General features: G+C 48.9%; 1 protein-coding gene across 2 annotated transcripts; it reads right to left on the minus strand.

The window, feature by feature from the left end:
- Positions 1–253: 253 nt before the first annotated feature.
- On the minus strand, positions 254–18,421 carry LOC137548940 (zinc finger MYM-type protein 1-like). 2 transcript variants are annotated; one of them, XR_011026762.1, is made up of 7 exons: positions 17,946–18,421; positions 15,791–15,859; positions 15,500–15,585; positions 15,314–15,409; positions 818–917; positions 478–560; positions 254–383 (listed from the first exon to the last, which is right to left on the minus strand). XR_011026762.1 is itself a non-coding variant. In XM_068271177.1 (3 exons), exon 1 carries the CDS (start codon positions 5,035–5,037, stop codon positions 3,040–3,042), a length of 1,998 nt encoding a protein of 665 aa, XP_068127278.1. In that variant the 5' UTR covers positions 5,038–5,048; the 3' UTR covers positions 254–383; positions 478–560; positions 818–3,039. The 2 variants fall into 2 exon arrangements, 1 of the variants encoding a protein (XP_068127278.1); XM_068271177.1 differs by lacking the exons at positions 15,314–15,409; positions 15,500–15,585; positions 15,791–15,859; positions 17,946–18,421 and having other exon boundaries at positions 818–5,048.
- Positions 18,422–23,966: the final 5,545 nt, after the last annotated feature.

The raw sequence follows: 23,966 nt of genomic DNA on the forward strand, positions 1-23,966 counted from the left end.
GGCTGGCTATGGCCAATCTGACGGTTAAGCCGAGTAAGTGTCAGATTGGCATGACCGAGGTGCAGTACTTAGGTCACCGGGTGGGGCAGGGGCGTAACTAGAAACCACAGGGCCCCCCTGCAAAACTTTGGATGGGCCCCCCCCCCAACACAAGACCCCCCCTTTCCCCCCAAAAAAATAAAATAAATAAAAAAATAAGTAAAAATAAAAACTCGCAATGTTTTTTTTGTTTTTTTTTTTTTATTATGGCATATATAAAACACCACATATGCTCAATGTAACCAGTCCACGTTCAAGAGCACTGTACTATTGAAATATCAACCAGGAGCACAAGGTAAACAATCCACACAAGTAAAACAATCCACAGGATGATAAAGTGTCAGCTGTGAAAAACAGAAAGACAAAATGAAAACAATTAAGTATTTGGAATGACAGTGTGTAGGTGTGTAGTGCAGAAAAGAAAAGTTTAGGACTTACCCACAAGTCTTCAATGCAGAAATCGTGAATTTAGTGGTGAAACGCCAGTGTCTATCTTCATTGGAAAACAGATCCCACCATTCCTTTAAAAGAGGTAAAAATTAACCAATAGTACAGTAGAATCTCATAGTAAACTCTGATATAATTAACCTCTGGATACAGTAAACTCAGTTATCAATTCCCTGCAAAAGCACCTGTATAAATATACACTGTCTGTGACCAATTCTGATAAAGCAAACTTTTGATATAGGAAACTACTTTTCCTGGTCCCTTTGAGTTTACTATAAAGGGGTTATACTAATCATACAATTCTACTGTGTATTTCTTTATTTTTACTTACTTTTTCACTTGCACTTGAAATCTGAAGTCTTTAACCGTAGCCAATATCAAAATCTTAACGAATGAACATCCACAATCCAAGATAAAACAGAAAACAGAACCTAGATTACAAAAATAGAAATGCATTAGTACTGTCCTTTGAAACTTTTTTTTCCCCCTCTTTTTGACTAACACAGCTTACTCCATGCACATAAAGTTAATGTAGAGTATATTTGCTCTTGGAGTCACCTGGCTATTGATGGACAAGTCCTTTATTGACCCATATAAAACTTAATTTTCAATGGGAGATAGAGGGGGGTTTCCATTTCAATGCGTGCTGTGTGGAAAAATATTTTAAATGATCCACAATGATTAAAGTTATTCCAGTTGTCTGGCACAGGGCTGCAGTGCAGCTTAGATATGACAATCTATCTTTAGTGCATAGGGAAAATGAAAACAGTAAGCAGCTGTGGAGTCAAAAAAGAGGAAAAAAAAAATTAAACGGCTATCAGTTTATGGACCTCAAATAGTGGAAGCAAAATTGCAGGCAAATGTTGAACAGGTTCTGAAAATATGTTCAGCCACTTTTAGCACACTAGGTAGCCAGAGAAGGGCCAGTTGACCATCTGACTGTGAATAAGCACCATCACGATGCTGAGTATTTTCTAGTACTTGCCACTTTCAGCAAGATCAATCTACAATATTCATGACTTACAGCAATATTACACTTTTAGATTGGTGAAATAGGTTCCTGACAAATTAGCATATAACTAAAGTATTGTCAATTTAGCTGTGTCTTGGAACATAAAGAGGTTAGCTGCTTATGTTTTGGGTTAGCTGTAAGCATTTCAGGATACATGTAGAAGGAATATAAATATATATATATGTATATATAAAAAAAAGTTCGACATTTGCCTGTTTTTCTGCTTAGCGATGCTCAGGTGTGGCTATGCCAACAGGGCTCTGCCAACTGAAGCTAGGCTGGACAAATTGCAGAACTCAAGTAGCCAATGAGCTTAAAAAAGGCAAAAAAATAAAAAAAAATAAAAAATGGCACTTAACCTTAATCGGTTCTCAATTATGGCCATTAAACATTTCCCATTGGCTCCTGGTTTGGACCAACTGGCTCTTGAAATCCATAGCAATTTATCCATCCATGGAAGAAAGGCTTAAGAGTTAACTGGCTATGCCAACGGGGCTATGCCAACTGTACTTAGGATAGAAAAGAGAGAACTGGCTATGCCAACGGGGCTATGCCATCTGTAGCTAGGCTGGAAAAGAGTGAACTGGCTATGCCAACGGGGCTATGCCAACTGTAGCTACGCTGGACAAATAACAGAAGTCAGGTAGCCAATGAGCTATTGAAAATTACAGGTGTTAGTTTAACAAATTTTCAATTAATCTTGCAATTAAAACATTTCTTTATGGGTCCGATTTTGGACTCACTGGCTCCATGAATTCCATAGTTATTTGCCCATTCCTAAAATATTTTTAAAAAACTGGCTATGCCAACGGGGCTATGCCAACTGAACAAAGAAGCTGGAGAAATCTTTGAACTCCAACCTCGAACCAGTAAACTCACTCAGAACACTATTAGAACAAACGTTTGCGTGCTTTCACTTCTGCAAAGGTCTCCACAATGCTGTCAAGGTTTAGCATCTTTGCTCGTGCATTTTCAATGCTTAGGACAGCAAGCCCAGAAAGTCTTTGCTCAGACATTGTGCTTCTCAAATAGCTTTTAATTAGCTTTAATTTGGAAAAGGACCTTTCTGCCGATGCCACAGTCACAGGTAAGGTTAAGAACAATAGTAAGGCTATGCAGACATCTGGCAATGTGGAGGCTAGGGCACTGTTCTCAACCAAAAGCAAGTGGGTTAGGTCCTTCACAGAACAAACTTTCTGTATATCAGTTTTAAGTGCTGATCTGAAGCTCAGAAGCTGTCTAGGGAAAAATGAAGATAAATCGCTGGCATACTTGGATTGCAGTTTTTCTGCACCTTTAAATAGTTCATCATCTGAAACTGATGATAGAACAGCTGGCTGAATAATATGAAAGCGATCAACAACTTCATTCAGTCCCTGAAATCTATTCGAGAGCTGGCCGGTAACTGTGTCTAAGCACTTATAAAAAACGTAGACTCTGAAACGTTCTTCTGGGTCTTTTAAACGTTCATCCACACACAGTTCGTCAAAATGCTTTTTGACTAAGTGAACTCGCTTAACTTCAAATTTTGGTGAAATATTTCAGTTCTGTGCCAGCAAAACAGCATTTTTTTTTACTTCATCAAAATTATTTCTGAACTGGGACACCTCTTCAATTGCAGTTTTTATTAACTGAGCAGTTCTTGACAAATCCATGCTCGGAGACTGGAGTACTTTGGAGAGAGAATTTACTACGCTCAGAATTTTTGACTGAAGAACAATGAGAAATATGAAGTGAAAGGACTCTAATTTTGTTTTAATCCTCATTGCCTCCTCTCTTTCACTTTTCTTGGATGACACAAGAATGATTTTTGATAATGCCTTCAACACATCTGCATATCGAAAACGTAAGGCAATCAGTGAGTCAAATCTAGAAGACCAATGTGTGGGGCATAGTTTTTTCAAAGTTACTGAAGACTCAGAGTTGAAACTAGAAAGAATTTGCCAACGCTTTTCACTATCCCCAAAAAATGTATACAATTGCTGTAGAGTTGTCATAAAAGATGAGATTTCAGCTATGTCAGACACAGCATCCTGAAGGACTAAATTTAAGTTGTGAGCAGCACAATGAACATAAAGTGCATTCTCCTGCCTTTCTATAATTCGGGCCTGAACCCCAGAATAGACTCCACTCATCGTAGCAGCTCCATCGTAACCTTGACCACGGCATTTGTCCAAAGAGAGGCCTTTTTTAGCAATGCATGCCAAAATGTCCTGCTCTATCCCAGCAGCAGACTGATCTTCTACCACATGAAACCCCAGACAAGCCTCTTGGATGACAACTTCGATGGCTCTCATACTGATATCTCTTTTAATTGACACATAGCGAATGACTTGGCTCATCTGATCCACTTTAGAGATGTCTTGAGTTGTGTCAATGATCAGTGAGTAAAACTGAGCCTGCTGTACTTCAGAGACTATGTCATTCACAACCTGTTTTGAAAGAATTTCTATTATTTCGTTTTGTATTGTAGGGCTAAGATACTTGGTGGTACCCTGTGGTAACTGTAGCAGTTGTTTAAGTAGAGGGTCATACTCTGCCAATAGTTCTATAATAGCTAGAAAATTTCCACTATTTAGTTTGCCAAGTTTTTCACGATGGCCTCGGAAAGCAATGTTCCCCATTGCCATAGTCAGAGTGACATTAATAATTTTTTTTAAAACCTCTCTCCAAAACCCTTTTTCCTTTCGGATTTGTCTTTCCTGCTCCTCATCAATGGTTCCCTCTCTTCGCCAGTGACCATAAACCACACATGTATCAATATGAGTTTGGGATGTTTCATGCACATTTATTTTTTTAGAAAGTTCTCTCCATACTTGAATACTTTTTGCCCAAGCCGGTTCAAGTCCCAGCTTTTTACGATCCCCAAAAAGCCAGCATGGCTCACAATACACAGAATTTAGTTTGGGCGAGTAACAAAGCCAGGATACTGGAATTTTTAGCCCTGTATGTGTTATTTTCTCATAGTAACTGACCGAGAAACATCTTCTCTCATCATCTCTCGGAAAGGGTCCAACAGGTCTGCAAGGACCATGAGAAATTATAAATCTCTTCACACGAGGATCTTTTATGGTTATTGGGAAATTAGCTCTGTCTGTGATGTATTTCTCTGCAGCAATGGCAGTCAGGTCAATTACATCACCACCCACCAATTCCAGTTCACCTGACCTGTGTGGTTCAGCTTCACACACTTCTACATTGTCCCCTGCAGGGCTGCCAACATCTAAAGATGTACTTGGCTCTGATTCAGCTTCGCATAGTTCCACGGTTTCCCTTGCAGGACTGCCAACATCCAAAGATCTTGTCTCTGCTATAGTATTATCCCCTGTTTCAGACTCCTGCACTACACTACCCGGGGAGCAAAGAGTTTCTGGGCTTGCTTCCACAACACTTTCAATGGGTGAAGATGCCTTAGCGCTTTCACCAGCACTGGGAGCAGTAAAAAAACTGGTAATTTTTGGATTTTTTTTTGATTTCTCGTTTGCCTCCAGCCTTTTTTTCCGTTTCTGTGCACCACTTTGATGGTGGTAACTAGACATGTTACTGATGGTTTATGCTGTAGGAACGAAGTATAAGTGAACATTCCTTTAAAATTCTACACTAAGCAAGCTTAAAATGTTCTAAAAACTGAAATGAGTACATTATGATACCGTCATATTGAAAGATGAAGGCTTTACGTTCCATAATATTCACATGATCCATCAATAGTATATAAATGTAAAGCTGGCCAAATATGTTAAACTGATCAAATCTACCTGTCACCCGTTGGCCTAGCATTTCTGATCCATTCACTTTTGATTGGATTTTGGGCTGAGCAGATAAAGGGTGGAGGCGATAGTCAAGAAATTAGCATTGCACCACATTTTTATATAGGGTACACATCTTCCACACCGCTTTACAAAGTATATATAGTCTTGTCACTAACTGTCCCTCAGTGAGGCTCACAATCTCGAATCCCTACCATAGTCATGGTCTATTGCGGTATAGAGCCAATTTAGGGAAAATCCAATTAATTCAGCTATATGTTTTTGGGATGTGGGAGAAAACACAATTGGCTGGAGGGAACCCATGTAGACATGGAAAGAACATACAAACTCCTTGCAGATGTGAAAGTGCTATCCCCTATGCTGCCCATTAACATCAAACAGTACCAATTTTGTAGTTAAATTAATGCTTGACAAATTAAGTGATATTGATTAAGAGGGAGCATGCCATGTATGAAGTGATTACTATCCAATCAAATAGAAATTGGATAGGAATCAATCATTTAAAGGGAAGGTTCAGGCTTCAATTAAAAAAAAAAAAAAAAAAAACGATATCCACTTACCTGGGGCTTCCTCCAGCCCGTGGCTGGCAGGAGGTGCCCTCGTTGTCACTGTGGGGGCTCCCGGTCTCCCGCGACAGCCCACGACCGAACCAGGAAGTAGCGTCTCGGTCCTGGCTTCTTTCTTTTAAATTCCGCGCTCCACGCGGGCGCGATGGCGTCATCCGGCCTGTACTGCGCAGGCGCAGTAGTTCTGCGCCTGCGCAGTACAGTCCGGATGACGCCGGATGACGTCATCGCGCCCGTGTGGAGCGCGGAATTCAAAAGAATGAAGCCAGGACCGAGACGCTACTTCCTGGTTCGGTCGTGGGCTGTCGCGGGAGACCGGGAGCCTCCACAGTGACAACGAGGGCACCTCCTGCCAGCCACGGGCTGGAGGAAGCCCCAGGTAAGTGGATATCGTTTTGTTTTTTTTAATAGAAGCCTGAACCTTCCCTTTAAAACATGACCGACGGATGAGGATGGCTATTCAGCAACTATTGCAACTTTTTTTTGTTTTTGAAAGGCAAAATACTCACCTAAAGATAACCTGCAGAGCTCTTTGGCCTAAGGGATTAGGTATCGTCCACTGCTGGGTGACAGAGCACCCACGACAATATACATACACATCATTAGCCTCCGTCTAATGATGTGTATGTTGCTATGCGGGGGGAGCAGAGAGACAGAGCGGTGTGCGGCATTGCAGCGGCAAGAACAATGTTGTCTCGCAGAGCCTATCATGCTGCCGTTGTACACTGGCTATGGTGTTATCGGATACCATAGTCAAGTTAAAACCAGCACTAGTATATACCTTAACCTATCAGCAGCTCCAAAGGAATTTTTTTGTTTGTAAAATGTGCACTGCTTTTGACTCAGTCTGCACAACTCGTGCTGTAAATTATTGTAATGCTTGGATGTCTCTGCTAGCAGAAAATAGAGAAACTAAAAACTAAAAGCAGAAGTCCTCTGTTGTCTCATATGGCCCCCTAGGGACAAACGGTCATACACATCAACACATCACAGCAGTAAAAATATTAGCAAGGAAATGCAACAAATAAAAAAAATGTGCAAATATTAAATTGGCCTGAAACCCTTGCAAGCCTCTAAATAAAATGGCTGCTAAAGGGATAAAGAGGAACTGTAGTGAGAACATAATGAAAATATAATGAATACAATTTTACAATAAAGATTTAACAATACTCATTTATAGATTGTTTCCTCTCTGATTTACATTCTGAAATTTATCACAGTGACAGGCGGACAAAGTCCTGCCAGATGACCTGTACAGAATGTTCGTTTATAGAGAATCCTATGGTCAGAGGGAGATATTCCTTATTGTCCAATATCCGAACAGTTTTATAGCACTTTCTCCTGTCAGACTCAAAGCGCTCGAGCTGCAGCCACTAAGGATGTGCTCCTGTGGCCACTCTGCAGTGTTAAGGAGTCTTGCCATGAATTCTTACTGAATAGGTACTCACCCTAGCCAGGAGAACCATTGTCTCCCTTGTCAAAGGCAGTGCCCTTAAACAGTACTATTTCCCCCCACCCCCTCCCCCATGCACCCCAGTCTAGGCAATCAGAGTAGCAGTGCAGTGGTATATGTGATATGCAGCCATCCTATCAAGCAGCTGCCTGCTCCAATCTCCTAAATGTTGCATGTAATCATGCGACAAATAAGAGAACTATGATGCAGAGGGTGATGCATTGATATGTGCTGGAGAATCAGGAAGGGTGACACATTGCAGAAAGACGTAAGAGGCTTTATGTACCACAAAATACCACCACTGCATCACTGACAAAAAGGAGCACAAGAGAGTGCATGGGCCCCCACAGTCAAAGTACAGAGCAGCAACAGCCGCTCTCTTCCCCTGTCACTTACTATATACGGACTGTAGATTTGTTCTTAATAGTAGTGTAATGGGGGCAGGGAAAAAAAAAATTAAACTTAACTTACCTGGGAGCGTACTGTGCAGGCACTGTACGGTCTGCGACTACGCAGTACGCTCCCGGTGACAACAGCAGGAGTGAGGAGACAGCCGCACAGGCACAGCGGTTTTCCAACTTTAATCCCAGTGAACCGGCAGCAGGGACTGGAGCATTGGCGAGTGGCTGAGCGGGCACAGGACGTCAGCCAGGCTTGGACAGAGCCGCCGAACCACCGACGGTCCCATCGGTGGGCCCCGACTGCCCCTCCTCCTGGGGGCCCCTAGAAGGCGTGCGCTGCATGGGAGAGCCGGGGAGGGCAGCCCGACTGTTTTTTTTTTTTTTTTTTATGTCCCTTAAAAAAAACTATTTTCCCCGGGGGGGGCCCCCTCCTATCCTCCCCCTCCCTCACCTCGGAGGGCCCCCCTCCTGTTACGAGCGGCGGCGGCGGTTACAGCAAAGTTCCTGCGAGGTATAGCAGAAGATAGAGGTCCAGCTGCCTCCCGGGCTACGCTGTCTCCTCTATGCCGCTCGCACTGCTTCCTGGTTTAGTGCGAGCGGCATAGAGGAGACAGCGACTGGGAGGCAGCTGGACCTCTATCTTCTGCTTTACCTCCCCGGAAGTTTGCTGTACCCGCCGGCGCCGCTCGTAACAGGAGGGGGCCCTCCGAGAGTCCGAGGTGAGGGAGGGGGAGGATAGGAGGGGGCCCCCGGGGAAAATAGTTTTTTTTAAGGGAAAAAAAAAAAAAAAAAAACAGTCGGGCTGCCCTCCCCGCGGCTTGTAAGGAGGGGGGACACCCAGGTGAGGGGGAGCATAGGAGTCGGGGCCCCCACTGGCTACCCACTCGGCTACCTAACTGCCCACCCTCCCACCTGGCTACCTAACTGCCCACCCGGCTACCTATCTACCCACCCAGCTACCTATCTGCCTACCCTCCCACCCGGCTACCTATCTGCCCACCTGGCTACCTATCTACCCACCCGGCTACCTATCTACCCACCCAGCTACCTATCTGCCTACCCTCCCACCCGGCTACCTATCTGCCCGCCCGGCTACCTATCTACCCACCCAGCTACCTATCTGCCTACCCTCCCACCCGGCTACCTAACTGCCCACCCGGCTACCTAACTGCCTACCCTCCCACCCGGCTACCTATCTACCCACCCGGCTACCTAACTGGCTGCCCACCCGGCTACCTATCTACCCACCCAGCTACCTATCTGCCTACCCTCCCACCCGGCTACCTAACTGCCCACCCGGCTACCTAACTGCCTACCCTCCCACCCGGCTACCTATCTACCCACCCAGCTACCTATCTGCCTACCCTCCCACCCGGCTACCTAATTGCCCACCCGGCTACCTAACTGCCTACCCTCCCACCCGGCTACCTATCTGCCCACCCGGCTACCTATCTGCCCACCTGGATACCTAACTGCCTACCCTCCCACCCGGCTACCTATCTACCCACCCGGCTACCTAACTGGCTGCCCACCCGGCTACCTATCTACCCACCCAGCTACCTATCTGCCTACCCTCCCACCCGGCTACCTAACTGCCCACCCGGCTACCTAACTGCCTACCCTCCCACCCGGCTACCCTTCTGCCTACCCTCCCACCCGGCTACCTAACTGCCCACCCGGCTACCTAACTGCCTACCCTCCCACCCGGCTACCTATCTACCCACCCAGCTACCTATCTGCCTACCCTCCCACCCGGCTACCTAATTGCCCACCCGGCTACCTAACTGCCTACCCTCCCACCCGGCTACCTATCTGCCCACCCGGCTACCTATCTGCCCACCTGGATACCTATCTACCCACCCAGCTACCTATCTGCCCACCCGGCTACCTAACTGCCTACCCTCCCACCTGGCTACCTAACTGCCCACCCGGCTACCTATCTACCCACCCAGCTACCTATCTGCCTACCCTCCCACCCGGCTACCTATCTGCCCACCCGGCTACCTATCTACCCACCCGGCTACCTATCTACCCACCCAGCTACCTATCTGCCTACCCTCCCACCCGGCTACCTATCTGCCCACCCGGCTACCTATCTACCCACCCAGCTACCTATCTGCCCACCTGGCTACCTAACTGCCTACCCTCCCACCCGGCTACCTAACTGCCCACCCAGCTACCTATCTGCTTACCCTCCCACCCGGCTACATAACTGCCTACCCGGCTACCTATCTGCCTACCATGCCATGGGCGTCCCTACATAGGGCAAAATGGGGCATGCGCACTCCCCTGGCTAGCTGCTGCCCCCCCCCCCCCCCCTAGCTACCCGGACGTGGCTGGCCCGCCCGCCCTGGGGTGGCAGCGGAGAGAGAAAAGAAGCGGCAGGCACAGCGGCGCTGCCTGCCGCATCACTTAATTCTAAAGGGGGGAGCGATAGAGGGGGAGCCCCAAGGTGAGGGAAGGGGGAGGGGAAACGTCCTCCCTTCCCCACCGCTTCTCTTCTCTCTCCGCTGCCACTGAGGACACCTATAGATCTGGCTATTTAAACTGGGGACACCTATAGACCTGTCTATCTATACTGGGGGGCCCTGTCACTACCTAAACTAGGGGCTCCTGTCACTATATACACTGGGGGGGGGGGGGTCCCTGTCACTGCATACACTGGGGGGCTCCTGTCATACCTAAACTGGGGGTACCTGTCACTAACTGAACTGGGGGGGCGCCTGTCAATACCTGAACTGGGGGCACCTGTCACTACCTGAACTGGGGGGCACTGTCACTACCTAAACTGGGGGCACCTGTCACTACATACCCTGGGGGGCACCTGTCACTACAAACACTGGGGGCTCCTGTCACTACATACCCTGGGGGGCACCTGTTACTACCTTAACTGGGGGGCACCTGTCACTACAAACACTGGGGGCTCCTGTCACTACCTAAACTGGGGGGTATCTGTCACTAACTAAACTGGGGGCTCCTGTCACTACCTAAACTGGGGGGTATCTGTCACTAACTAAACTGGGGGGCTCCTGTCGCTACCTAAACTTGGGGGTCCTGTCACTACCTAAGCTGGGAGGCTCCTGGTGCTACCTAAACTAGGGTGCACCTGTCACTACCTAAACTATCCAGGCCAGCCCAGCATCACCACCAGCCAACCAGCCCAGAATCACTGTCAAAAAGGCCACAGCATCACCACCAACAGTCAGGCCAACATTTACTTCAACCAGCCAAGTACAGCCCAGCATCACCGCCAGGCCGGCCACAGCATCACCGCCAGGCCTTTCAGCCCACACATCATCCCCAATCCAGCCAAAAACAGTATTGCCTGGCACAGCAGCCAGTAGAGGAGAATTCAGAAGCCAGGTGAGAGGTGTCTACCATATTAAGTGGGCATTCTGCCTATTTATGTGAAATGCTGTTTATTTATGTGCCTCATGACTGCTGAATTTGTCTTGTTGGGGGCCTCATGGTTACTGAATTTGTCTTGTTGGGGGCCTCATGGTTACTGAATGTCTTGTTGGGGGCCTCATGATTGCTGAATTTGTCTTGTTGGGGGCCTCAAGATTGCTGAATTTGTCATGTTGTCATATTTGTCATATCTAACCTATGCTGAGGGAAACTATTCTGGCTACCTATATTAGCCCACTGCCTTACTGTTACAGTTACATTACAATTACCCCCCACCCATGTGATGTCTTGTCCACACCCATTTTTTTTGTCGCTGCGCGCTTTGCTTTTTGGGGGGGGGGGGGGGGGTGTTGGTAAATTATCCGCACCGGGTGTCAAACACCCTAGCTACGCCACTGGAGGGGGGCACAGCTTGGAAGGGGGGGAATTGGGCACAGAGCGGCGGGGAGGGGGGGAAGCGTCCCCCCCTCCCTCACCTAGGGCCCCCCCCCCCTTCCGCGCACCCCCCTCCTCCAGAAGTGCAGCCAGCAGCGAGCGGAGAATAGCTACAGAGATGATGCTATCTCCGCTCCGAGTCCGCATGCCGCTGCCCTGCTGGTCTCTGACTGTAGTGTGTGACGCTGTCCAATCACGTTCTCGCAGTACTTCCTGCTAGAGCGTGATTGGACAGCGTCACTACAGGAGACAGAGACCAGCAGGGCAGCAGCGGCATGCGGAGCGGAGCGGAGATAGCATCATCTGAAGCTGGTAAGCTATACTCCGCTCGCTGCTGGCTGCACTTCTCGAGGAGGGGGGTGCGCGGAAGGGGGGCCCTAGGTGAGGGAGGGGGGGAGGCTTCCCCGCTGATCTGTGCCCTCTGCCCACCCTTCCAAGCTGGGGGGGACTTGCATTGTGTGGGGGTATCTCTGCCACCAACCTGATTGCATTGTGTGGGGGTATCTGCAGCCAACCTGATTGCATTGTGTGGGGGTATCTGCAGCCAAACTGATTGCATTTTGTGGGGGTATCTGCAGCCAAACTGATTGCATTTTGTGGGGGTATCTGCCGTCAACCTGATTGCATTTTGTGGGGGTATCTGCCGTTAACCTGATTGCATTGTGTGGGGGTATCTGCCGTCAACCTGATTGCATTTTGTGGGGGTATCTGCCACCAACCTGATTGCATTGTGTGGGGGTATCTGCCGTCAACCTGATTGCATTTTGTGGGGGTATCTGCTGCAATTTGACTACTTGATGAATTATCATGAGGCATGTAACTACTTGAATATACAATGTATCTGGTCGGACCTAATCTCTGTGAATAACGCCGCTACTTATTTTGTGTTTTGTATTTTTTTTTTTAAGTCTGCCCATGACTCATCATGACCACGCCGATGTTCCAGTGCATGGTGACACCCATTTAGTTTCGCATTTAGACATATCCCTATTGGAGACTGTCCTCAGAATTGCTCACAATCTATTCCCTACCATAAAGTCATGCAAAATTTCTAGAGTACATGTGTATGTGAGCCCAAAATGGGGGGGGGGGGGGGGGGGAGGGAGGAGGAGGAGAGGGGGGTGGGCCCCAGGCTGAAACTTCCTCGGTGGGCCCTTGGTGTCCCAGTCCGACCCTGACGTCAGCGGGGGAGAGTTAGAAGCCTCAGGTAAGTTCAACCCCCCCCCCCACACACACACTACTCCATTAACCCCCTTGGCAGTTATCCCGAGTCAGGCTCGGGACGGAAAGCCGCAGAACAGAGCGGTAGTACTGTGCCTGAGTGAATTACATGCAGGAGTTTCTGCAGACCTCTCTGATGTATGGTTTTCTTCTTGTTTTTAGGGTCTAAAAGCTTGTGAAAAATGTCACGTCTTTTAGAACATAAATCTGTAAATAATTAGAACGCCAAGGGGGTTAAAGGACAAATGAAGTGAGAGGGATATGTAGGCTGCCTTATTTTATTCCCTTAAAGCAATACCAGTTGCCTGGCTATCCTGCTGATCCCCTAGCTCTAACACTTTTAGCCATACATCCTGAACAAGCATGAGGTAGATAAGGAGTTTGACATAGTCAGATCTGCCAAGATTAGCTGCATGATTGGTTCTGTTGTAATTCAGACACTACTGCAACCAAATAGATCTGCAGTGCTGCCAGTCAACTGGTATTGTTTAACAGGAATTAAATATGGCATTCTCCATATACCTCATTACAGTTGTCCATTAACCTGAAAGAGGAGATGTCAGCCATACTATCTCAGAAAAATAAACCACATATTTAAGTTGATAAATACTTCCTCTACTTATATAACACATGTGTTGCACTGTCCACATTTTGATGTCAGTGAATTTTATTTAGATAATTAAGAGAATTCTATCCCTGGTGGGAGCCATGTCTTTTGCCCACAGTTTGAGGCTAAATCCTGATGTCATTTCTTCCCTTAACTCTCCTCCAATCGCTGAGTCACCTCAGCCTTGCTTGTAAACACAAGTGAGCAGAGGATCGTGTTTCACCCAATCAACCAAGCAGGGAAACAAAGGGAAGAGGATGAATATATTAGATAAAAAATAACTCCCAGCATTCCAGTTGATGCCTATAGCTCTTAAAGGGCCAGTGCTCCTAAGGTATGTAATAACTCCAAACCATAACAGCAGGAAAAAATGTTTTGAAAGTTCTGAATGCAGGATTAGCATCTTTATCACTTAATACACTCAGACCAGTTGCTGTTGAAATTTGATTTTTTTTTAGGGTGACAATATGGCTTAAAATTCGGAACACTGTTCCCTCTCAGTCTCAGCCCCCTGCACCTCCAGTGATCCCCTGTCCCACCATTGCACTTCCCCTTGTGTCCTTCTCTGTCCAACTAACCTTTCTCCTCCACTCACCTTTGCATAGTAAAAAGCAGCAGCTGCATGTCTCTCACCTCATTCATCAGCTCCTGCAGTGATCAGAGAACTCTCCTGTCCCTCATTCTTCTCACTAGTACCAGCTTCTGCTGATTGTGTCATTAAATACAACCAGCACTAGAGGAACAGCAAATTAGAGGAGAGATCTCTGATTGCTGCGGGCTCTGATGGATGAGGTTAGAGATATGCTGCTGCTTTTACCTACACACAGGGAGCAGATAAGGACACACGTACATTACAGGGAGTGCCTGACATGGTGGCTGGTCGTCATTTCATATCTGCGGGCGTAAGTCAAGGGTCTCCCTGTATTTGAAATATAGGACACAGATTTTTTTTTTATTCCCATTTTTTAGGGGAAAAAAAAAAAAAGGTTCATATTCACAATATGGTAAGGCTAGGTTCACATTGGATACGGTTGAACCTGGATCCGTGCTGTCTGCGTGTTGCACGCACACTGATACGTGCTGCTTTTTCAGCAGCACCCGTCCTGGATCCGTGTGCGTGCAGCTATTTGCTGAAGGGGATGACGAGGACGGGGGGCTGCGGGAAGCGGCGCCCGGGAGGGGGGGGGGGGGTTGGACCCCCCTCCCGGGTCACCTGTGTGCCTCCCATCCCCGCTCCCCTCCAGCTCTGTGGTCAAAATGTAGAAAAAAAAAGTTACATTATATTAAATAAAGAGCCGGCATATTTACATGTACTTTCCCTGTTTCACGGTAGGGCACTTCCGCCCATAGCGCGACGTCACTTCCGGGGATATTCCAGTGATGTCACCGGAATCCCCAGGAAATGGCTTCAGCGGTATGGGCGGAAGTGCCCTACCGTGAAGCGGGGAAAGTACATGTAAATATGCCGGCTCTTTATTTAATATAATGTAACTTTTTTTTCTACATTTTGACCACAGAGCTGGAGGGGAGCGGGGACGGGGGCACACAGGTGACCCGGGAGGGGGGTCCGACTCCCCTGGGCGCCGCTTCCCGCAGCCCCCCGTCCTCGGCATCCCCTCCAGCAATGCCAGCCTCCATTTTCCCCACCTGGGACACTGAGAACGGATCCGTTCCCAGTGTCCCTAAAGTACAAGTGGGAATGGAGGTCGGGAAATGCAGTGTTCTGCACTACCCGTCCGTGTGTACGGGTGCGTGCAGAATGCTGCAAGATCCTTATGTGCGTTCCGCGTCTGAGCAGGGACGCACACGGATCCGTGTGCACCTCTAGTCTGAATGGTGTCTATTGTTTACATTGGTATCCGTGAGCACGGTTTAGAAAACCGTGCTCACGGATACGTTTTCTTCTCAAGTGTGAATGCACCCTAATGCATATACAAACAATACCACACATACTTACACACAGAAGATCAGCCAGGAAGCACCGTCCGAAGCACTGCAGGTAGCCCTCTGTCTCACTCTCTTGCAGCTGCTGTGTAGCCTGTGTTTAACAGCCCTGAAAATAGGAAGAATAATTTTAAAAAATGTGTTCAAACTTTGCCCTTTGCTGAAGTCTGCCCCCCCCCCCAAAAACACACATACTTACACACAGAAGATCAGCCAGGAAGACCCGTCCAAAGCACTGCAGGTAGCCCTCTGTCTCACTCTCAGCATCTGCTGTGTTGAAGAGCCCTGAAAATAGGAAGAATATGTTCAAACTTTGCTGCGCCCGCTGCGCCCCCTCCCCCCCCCCCCCCCCCACACACACACACCAGTTATAGGGCCCTATTGCAATGCATCTGCCTAATTTACAAAAAAACACTCCACACCCTCTGCCAGGCGAGAATACTAACAACCCCCCCAAACACACACAATACATAATACCACACATACTTACACAAGATCAACCAGGAAGCACCGTCCACACACAGCCCTTTGCCTCCCTCTCAGCAGCTGTTGAAGAGCCCTAGGAAATGAATAGGTACAATAGTTTGAACACCAATTTAAAGTAAACATAACACTAAGGGAACAAAGGGGATTTTTATTTATAAATCCTGCCAGTCCTCTGCAGGCCGTGAGCTCCCTCGATGTCCCCCTGGTCCGATCCACTGCACTGCGTGAGCTGTACAGGGCTGTGCGCCTCCTTGATCATGCTCCTGCGGCCGGCCTAGGGAGCACAATCAGGTGCGTAGTACTCCACAACTGAAACGGGGTTCGCAGTGGAACAATGGAGGGGACCCAAAAGACATTTAGGTAGCTGACAAACTACAGGGGCTGGAAGAAGCCCCAGGTAAGAAAAAAATCCTTTTGTTCTCTTCGTCTCAGAAACACACGAAAAAAACAAGAAAAAAAAAAAAACCCATATCACGCACACACGCACACCCCCCTTCTGAGACCCCGTGGCCAGCAGCGGCAACCAGGGTTGCCAATCTAATTTCATATTTTTCCGGGAAAAAATGGTCAAAAAAACATGGACACCACGCGAGGAGAGAAGCCACATTTCCCCAGTAAACATTATTTGGGTAGCACATTTATATCCGCACTTTTCTCCTGGCGGACTCAAAGCACCAGAGCTGCAGCCACTAAGACACGCTCTATAGGCAGTAGCAGTATTAGGGAATCTTGCCCAAGGTCTCCTTCTGAATTAGGTGCTGGCTTACTGAACTGGCAGAGCTTAGATTCGTACCCAGGTCTCATGTGTCAGAGGCAGAGCCCTTAACCATTACGCTATCCAGCCGCCAGCCAAGCCGAGCTTTAACACACACACACCCCCAATCACTGCAAGCGCAAAAAAAAATAAAAAAATGATTCACTGCACCTGCTGATGTTTAAGGACATCTGTAATATTAAAAAGGTTTAACTTACCTGGTGCTTCTACCGGCCCCTTGCAGGCGTCCTGTTCCCACGCCAAGACGATTCTTCAGTCCATTGCCATGCCTCACTTTCATTTTCCTGGTCGGCACCCTCTGCGCGGCTCTGAGCGGTGGTGTCCTGCGCTGAATGAAAGTGAGGCACGGCGGGGAACCGGAGGATTGCTTTATCCTGTCGCGGGCACAGGACGCCTGCAAGGGGCCGGTAGATTCCCCAGGAAAGTTTTTTTACAGGTGTCCTCTAAAAACAGGCCCCTATAGTGGTGCCAGAACTGCCCCCCCTTTGTGAAGCCCCAACTCACCCTCATGCTACCCCCCTCCCCCACACACAGCCAGAATGCAGATATAATCCCCCCCCTACCAAGAAAACAGGGACCCTCACCTCATGCTCCCCCTCCCCCACACACAGCCAGAATGCAGATATAACCCCCCCCCCCCAAAGAAAACAGCAACCCACACCCTCATGCTATCTCCCTCCCCTCCCCCACACACAGCCAGCCAGAATGCAGATATAACCCCCCCTCCCCCTCAAAGAAAACAGCGACCCTCAGTCACCTCATGCTCCTGCTCCCCCCTCCCCCACACACAGCCAGCCAGAATGCAGATGATATAACCCCCCTCCCCCCCCCCCAAAGAAAGCAGCGACCCTCAGTCACCTCATGCTCCCCCCTCCCCCACACACAGCCAGCCAGAATGCAGATATAACCCCCCCTTCCCCCCCCCCCAAAGAAAACAGCGATCCTCAGTCACCTCATGCTCCCCCCTCCCCCACACACAGCCAGCTAGAATGCAGATATAACCCCCCCCCCCCCAAAGAAAACAGCAACCCTCACCTCATGCTCCCCCCTCCCCCACACACAGCCAGCCAGAATGCAGATATAACCCCCCCTCCCCCCCCCCAAAGAAAACAGCGACCCTCAGTCACCTCATGCTCCCCCCTCCCCCACACACAGCCAGCCAGAATGCAGATATAACCCCCCCTCCCCCCCCCCCAAAAGAAAACAGCAACCCTCACCTCATGCTCCCCCCTCCCCCACACACAGCCAGCCAGAATGCAGATATAACCCCCCTCCCCCCCCCCAAAGAAAACAGCAACCCTCACCTCATGCTCCTGCTCTGCTCCGAGTCCCCTCTCCCCTTATTGATAAAAAAAAACACAATGTGTCACTCGCTCTCACTTACAAGTCCGGTCCGGCTGCTGTGCTGTCTCTCTTCTCCAAAGGCCCCCTCTGTCCTCCACACAGATCCGCTGGTCTGACCACTGCAGCACAGCACACACACAGACACTGAGTCTGTCTGTGTGAGAGCTCTCTCTCGCTGAGCTCGCTGGCTGCTGGTGGCAGAGAAAGGCTGCAGGCTGGCTGGAGGTCCCACAATGGTGTCTTCTTCCTCTGTCCTCCGGCTCCGAGAGAAGGCACCTCCCCTTACTTGTCCCAGCCTGCACTGCAGAGACACGCAGACAGGCGGGACAACTGGATTGGACAAAAGTGCCATGTGATCCTCCTCCCCCTATCCAGGAAGTGAAACGTGGTCCTCTCAGGAATCAGGATCTTCTTAGCCTCTTCCTGTAAGGTCCTAGTGCCCGCAGCCCGCCGCACCAACACAGAAACAATGGCGGCGGCGGCGGGCCCGTTCCAAGCAAAAGGCTTTCCTTCTTCAGGCAGCCGGGCCCCTCACTTGCTAGGGGCCCCTCGGCGGGCCCCGGGCCCGTTCTAACTGGTGACAGCCTTGCTAGGGGCCCCGCGGTGGGCCCCGGGCCCATTCTAAGTGGTGACAGCCTTTCCTCCTCCGGGCCCCTGACTTGCTAGGGGCCCCCCTGCAACTGCAGGGGCTGCAGGGTCTATTCCTACGCCCCTGGGGTGGGGGGTAATACCCTGAAACCTGACACAGGAAAGGTAGAAACCATCCTGGCATGGCCTCGGCCTATCACGAAGAAACAGGTCCAAGCATTCCTGGGGACTGCTGGCTACTATAGGAAATTTGTTCCAGCCTATAGTACCCTCTCGCAAAGCCCCTGACCACTAGCAAGAAACACCCAAAGAATGTTAGCTGGACCTCTGAGTGTGAGAATGCCTCTCAAAAAAAAGAAGAAAGAGGGGCGCTCTGAGTCCTTCGTTTGACTATAGAATACTACAATAGGACAGGTCTTACCTGAATTTGATGTGGCCGGCACAGTGTGCTCAGCCCGGATGCACCTTGTCCCACTTAGCCGAGCCGGGGACTGAGCTCAGACGCGGGGCGGAAGTGACGTCACTCGCTCCAGGAACTGAAGAACTGAACTGAAGAACCTGTTGCCCAGTAACGCCGGAACGCTCCTTGCAGAGCTACCTACACGGCACGGCGGTGGGCAAATGAATTGGGAACCTCCCAATAGGGATAAAACATTAGCACATGGGCTATAAAAGTAGAAATTTATAAATAATAATAAATAAATAAATAAATTTATACTTTTTTAGCCCATGTGCTAATGTTTTATCCCTATTAGGAGGTTCCCAATTCATTTGCCCACCGCCGTGCCGTGTAGGTAGCTCTGCAAGGAGCGTTCCGGCGTTACTGGGCGACAGATTCTTCAGTTCCTGGAGCGAGTGACGTCACTTCCGCCCCGCGTCTGAGCTCATTCCCCGGCTCGGCTAAGTGGGACAAGGTGCATCCGGGCTGAGCACGCTGTACCGGCCACATCAAATTCAGGTGAGACCTGTCCTATTGGAGTATTCTATAGTCAAACGAAGGACTCAGAGAGCCCCTCTTTCTTTTTTTCCTATTTGTAGAGGCACGCCAACCCTGAGATCGTGGGGGCCTGATCGCACTGGGGGGCTTGCACTACCCCTATGTTGCCTTTAGAATGCCATTTAGGCCTTGAAGCTCGCAAGTGATTCGAAGCAGGCACTCGCAAGCGCCCCTGTGCTTAAAGCTCCGGATTTCAGTCGTCTGTTCATTGTGCAAACCGATGCCTTTGACTACGGGCTCGGCGCAGTCCTCAGCCAGGTGAATGGAAAGGGAGATGAACTCCCTATCCTTTACCTGAGCCAGAAGCTCCTGCCCCGAGAGGTAGTCTACTCCACTACTGAAAAGGAGTGCCTAGCGATCGTGTGGGCCCTACAGAAGCTGCAATCACATGTGTACGGCCACTCCTTCACGATCATAATCCCCTGAGTTGGCTGAACCGCACTGCTGGGACCAATGGCAAGCTCTTACGATGGAGCCTGTCATTACAGCAGTACTACTTCACGATTCAACACAAGGCAGGCAGCCGACATCAGAACGCTGACGGGCTATTCCTTTGCAATGGGGAACTGAACCAGATATCACAGGTTAGCGGCAATGCCACACATCTTGTGGATGTATGTCTATATGCCTTCACCCCAGGGAGGGCTGTCACGGCGGAACAGCCATGAGAGACGCAGGCGAATCGGGAAGATTCGCACAGCCGATTTGCTGATTGCTTCCCGGTTAGATTTGCGCAGTCATTGCAGCGATCAGAATGACATTTTTTCATTTCCTGAAGTATGTTTGCTGACCAGTGAAGACATGTTGGTTTAAATAAACTTGATCAAAAGAAGACAGTTCACACGTACCTGTCACAACTCTGACCAGGTAATTAACCTCATCGCAGTTACCTGTGAACTACAGCATACACAGGAATAGTCAGGAAAAGCCACAGCAGGGGGCCTATTCAAAAACTGCAGTCCCATAGATAGAGCGGCAGCAACACAGCAGGACATTGTCATTTGGACAGTCCAAAGTGAAAGAATTGTAGTAGAATGCCACTGACCATCTCTACTAAAAAAACATTTAGGCGCAGTTGAAATTGCGCACGTTTTAAGAGATCGTGGGAGTTTGTAGCCCATTCCTAAGCAGAGTTATTCATTTTGGTGCAACCACTGGGGCTAGACTCAGGATTCTTGGTCTTCTGTATGATTCCCCGAATCCACTGTGTATTAATCTGTTATCAGCGCAAATGCGGCATTTATCGTTTTTGAATTACAGCGTTTTATAAGTTTAAACCTAAATCTCTCTCCAAGGACTTGAATTGTGATTGGTTTGTCAACCAGAAGGGCGGGCTTGGTCCCACCCCAAAACTAGCTTCCATAAAACCAGGTTGCATACAAGGAGGGGCAGTCCTCCCCTGTGTACCATCACCTGATCAAGCCAGCCAGAGGACCATGTGGCTGGTGGCCATTTGCCTGAACTGAAACAAAGGACATTTTCCATGTGCTCAGATTTTCCCAGAAAGGACATATTTCCACGAACTTAAGTATTTTCTTCCCTTATTTTTATTTTCCATACTGTGCTATTATTTGTCTCAATAATTGTTGATTTTAACGATTTTCTGTATATATTAATTATTTATATTGCATTTTTAATAAACAATGCTACCGTCATTTATTTGTTCAGCTACCCTTCTATTCAGCCGCACAAATTGAACCCTGGTTTCTGAAGAGTCGCTACTATTGTCGATATCTAGATAGAATAGAGTGTGTTTAACCGTTTTATTTGCAGGTCTAGAATCAGCCAGTCAGTGGGTTCCTCTGTCCCATTAGAACAGAAGTGATGGCAGTTATACTCTGAAATAGTGTGTAAGTTGTATTACCGTAACTCACAAGCTCCCTTCTAGTCGGTCTGCTGCCAAAATCCCAGCGGTTTCTGCGCACCGATTGCGACCACAGATTGCATGGTCTGTGTGCTGAAACCGAATGGAAGGCATTGTGCGGCCCGGCCACTAGGGGGCTTGTGATAGATGGATTAGCATTCAATAATGAGAATTAAATGATTCCAATAAAGCATTAATCTCCTCTCTAAAGGATTTTAATGTATCCTAACAGTGACCCGGCTCTTCCCCCATAACCCTCTCTATGCACAACTGAGTCTTTGCATAGGGCAACAGAAGTTTAAAATTGCACAAAGGGCATCTCTTATAAGTAGGAGGGGGCCTAGGCCTATCTGCAGCAGCAGCCTCAGTAGTTTTAGCAGCAGCCTCAGTTTTGGCCTGCAAACAAACAAAACAACAAGGTACAAAACCCTGCACATAACTGTAGCACATTCAGCCCAGAAAGAGAAGCCATTAACTCACCTTCTGGGTGGCCTGGTTGCTTTCAATCCTCTCAGCGCCTGACATGCTTCCAAACTGACACATCCAGCGCAGGAAAAAACTCCCTCCAAGAAACAGTGCTACACAGGCCCACGCGGCCTCCCCTTTAAACATATACGGCCTGCTGTGATTGGACGGGGGGCGGACCGGAAGTTAGGAGGGAGTCCCAAGTCAGCCCCTATAAATTACTACATCCAACATACTCGCCGGAAACTACGCATCAGACGCGGCCACGCGTCTCAATGGCTGCCATGCAGTTTGCACTGCATGGCAGCAGCTGGCTTACCTCCGTCCTGCCTGCTCCACCGAAAGGCCGCCAAGGGTAACCCACGCCTTCCGAACTGGGGCGCACGGCCAGACTGCCTCAGTACCGCAGCCTCAGCTACGCAGAGAGATCCTCCTGCAGCCCAGCACACAGGCTTCACCCAGAGGGGAGATGCCGATCTGCCTGGACGCAGGAACAAACAGCACTGAGGGTGGACTAACCTTGTGACTTTTTTATAGGGGAGGTGCTCAATGTTCCTCTGCCTGATGGGTCGACATCTCACCTTTACCCTGAAGGATTGTAGGAAAAACAGGCCTTCAGGGAACACCACATTAGTACGCGGTGATACCTGTCTGGCCACCAGCCAAGCAGGAAGTGGCGCGGGCTTGTGGTCACTTCCTGCTTCGGGTATGCGCATGCACGCCGCAATGTCAACTTTAAAAAAAAAACCTGTGTCACCATAGACTAGCATAATCTCCGGGTGACGTAAATTGCCGCGGGTCCCACACGGTAACGCAGTTCTGCACTAGCGTTAGATTAGGCACTTCTGGCACAGCGTACCACAACTTGAGAAGTATGAGCTTCTCCATAGGTTTACATTAGGCTGCGGTAGCAGTGCATCAATTTGACGCACTGCGCCAGTGTGAAACAGCTCTAAAGCTAATCTAGGAGCCACCCATTTTGTTTTACTATAGAAGTGGCTGGAATGCCAGGCAGGAATGTCTCTTCTACTCACACATTTCACTGCTTGCTTTTCTAAATGTACCCTTCCCCAGTTGCCACATACCTGCCCTCTGCTTTGGTGCAAATAGCAATGCCCAAGGGCTTAGAAGTCCAGCATACAATTATGCTGCAGCAGGGATGCAGGGGGGGGGGGGGGTTCTAGCCTTTATGTCACTCCACGCAGGAAGTCCTAGGTCACTCCCCCTTCAAAAAAAAAACCCAAACACCACACACTAGAGAGTATAAACCATGTGCTGTATAGGGTGGGTGCATGATACAGGGAGTCCCTGAGATACAAACAACCCACCAATCCTCTCGCATTTTGTTGCACACCCCCTCCATGCACTACCCCAGCTTAGTGTGTATAGTGCAGCAGAAGCTGTGCACTCACCTCTCTGCTGCAGTCCAGTGCTGTGCTTCCGCCTATCCACTCTCCACTCGCCCTACCACATGTAACATGATTACACATGACATGAGGAGAGCCAGCACTAGAGGAAGCAGAAAATAGACAGGGTGGTCACACAGGAACAGCACTGGACTTTAGAGGGGAGGTTAGAGCACAGCTTCTGCTGTGCTATACTCTACATCTACACACTGAAGTGGGGGGGGCGGAATGGATAATGGGACAAGGGGACCATAATGGCGTAGTGGTTAGCACTCTCGTCTTGCAGTGCTGGGTCCCCGGTTCGAATCCCAGCCAGGGAGTTTGTATGTTCTCCCTGTGTTTGCATGTGTTTCCTCTAGGCACTCCAGTTTCCTCCCACATCCGAAAAAACAAACAGATACCGTATTTTTCGGACTATAAGACACACTTTTTCTCCCCCAAAAATGGGGGGGGGGGGGGGAGTCAGTGCGTCTTATAGTCCGAATATACTGTATATACTGTACCCTTCCCCATGCACAAACACAAGCTTACATGTCCAGGGCCCCCCGAATGCCTCTCTTGCATGGAGAAAGTGAGCGGCAGCTGCTTGTAGTCTCCCCGCAGCTTGCCTCTCTCCCAACAGCGGACATCTGCATCCCCCCCCCCCCCCGCACAGCGGACATCTGCCAGCCCTTCCAGATCCCGACCTCCTCTTGCATGTCACTGCAAAGAGCAGACTGTCATTCAGCTGCTGCAGCTCCT

This window comes from Hyperolius riggenbachi, chromosome 1 (genome assembly GCF_040937935.1).
Source record: "Hyperolius riggenbachi isolate aHypRig1 chromosome 1, aHypRig1.pri, whole genome shotgun sequence".
Classification (NCBI taxonomy): domain Eukaryota; kingdom Metazoa; phylum Chordata; class Amphibia; order Anura; family Hyperoliidae; genus Hyperolius; species Hyperolius riggenbachi.

What these genes read in the sequence shown, in the direction of transcription:
- LOC137548940 (XM_068271177.1), bottom strand. Translation starts at nt 5,037, where the DNA reads ATGTCTAGTTACCACCATCAAAGTGGTGCACAGAAACGGAAAAAAAGG.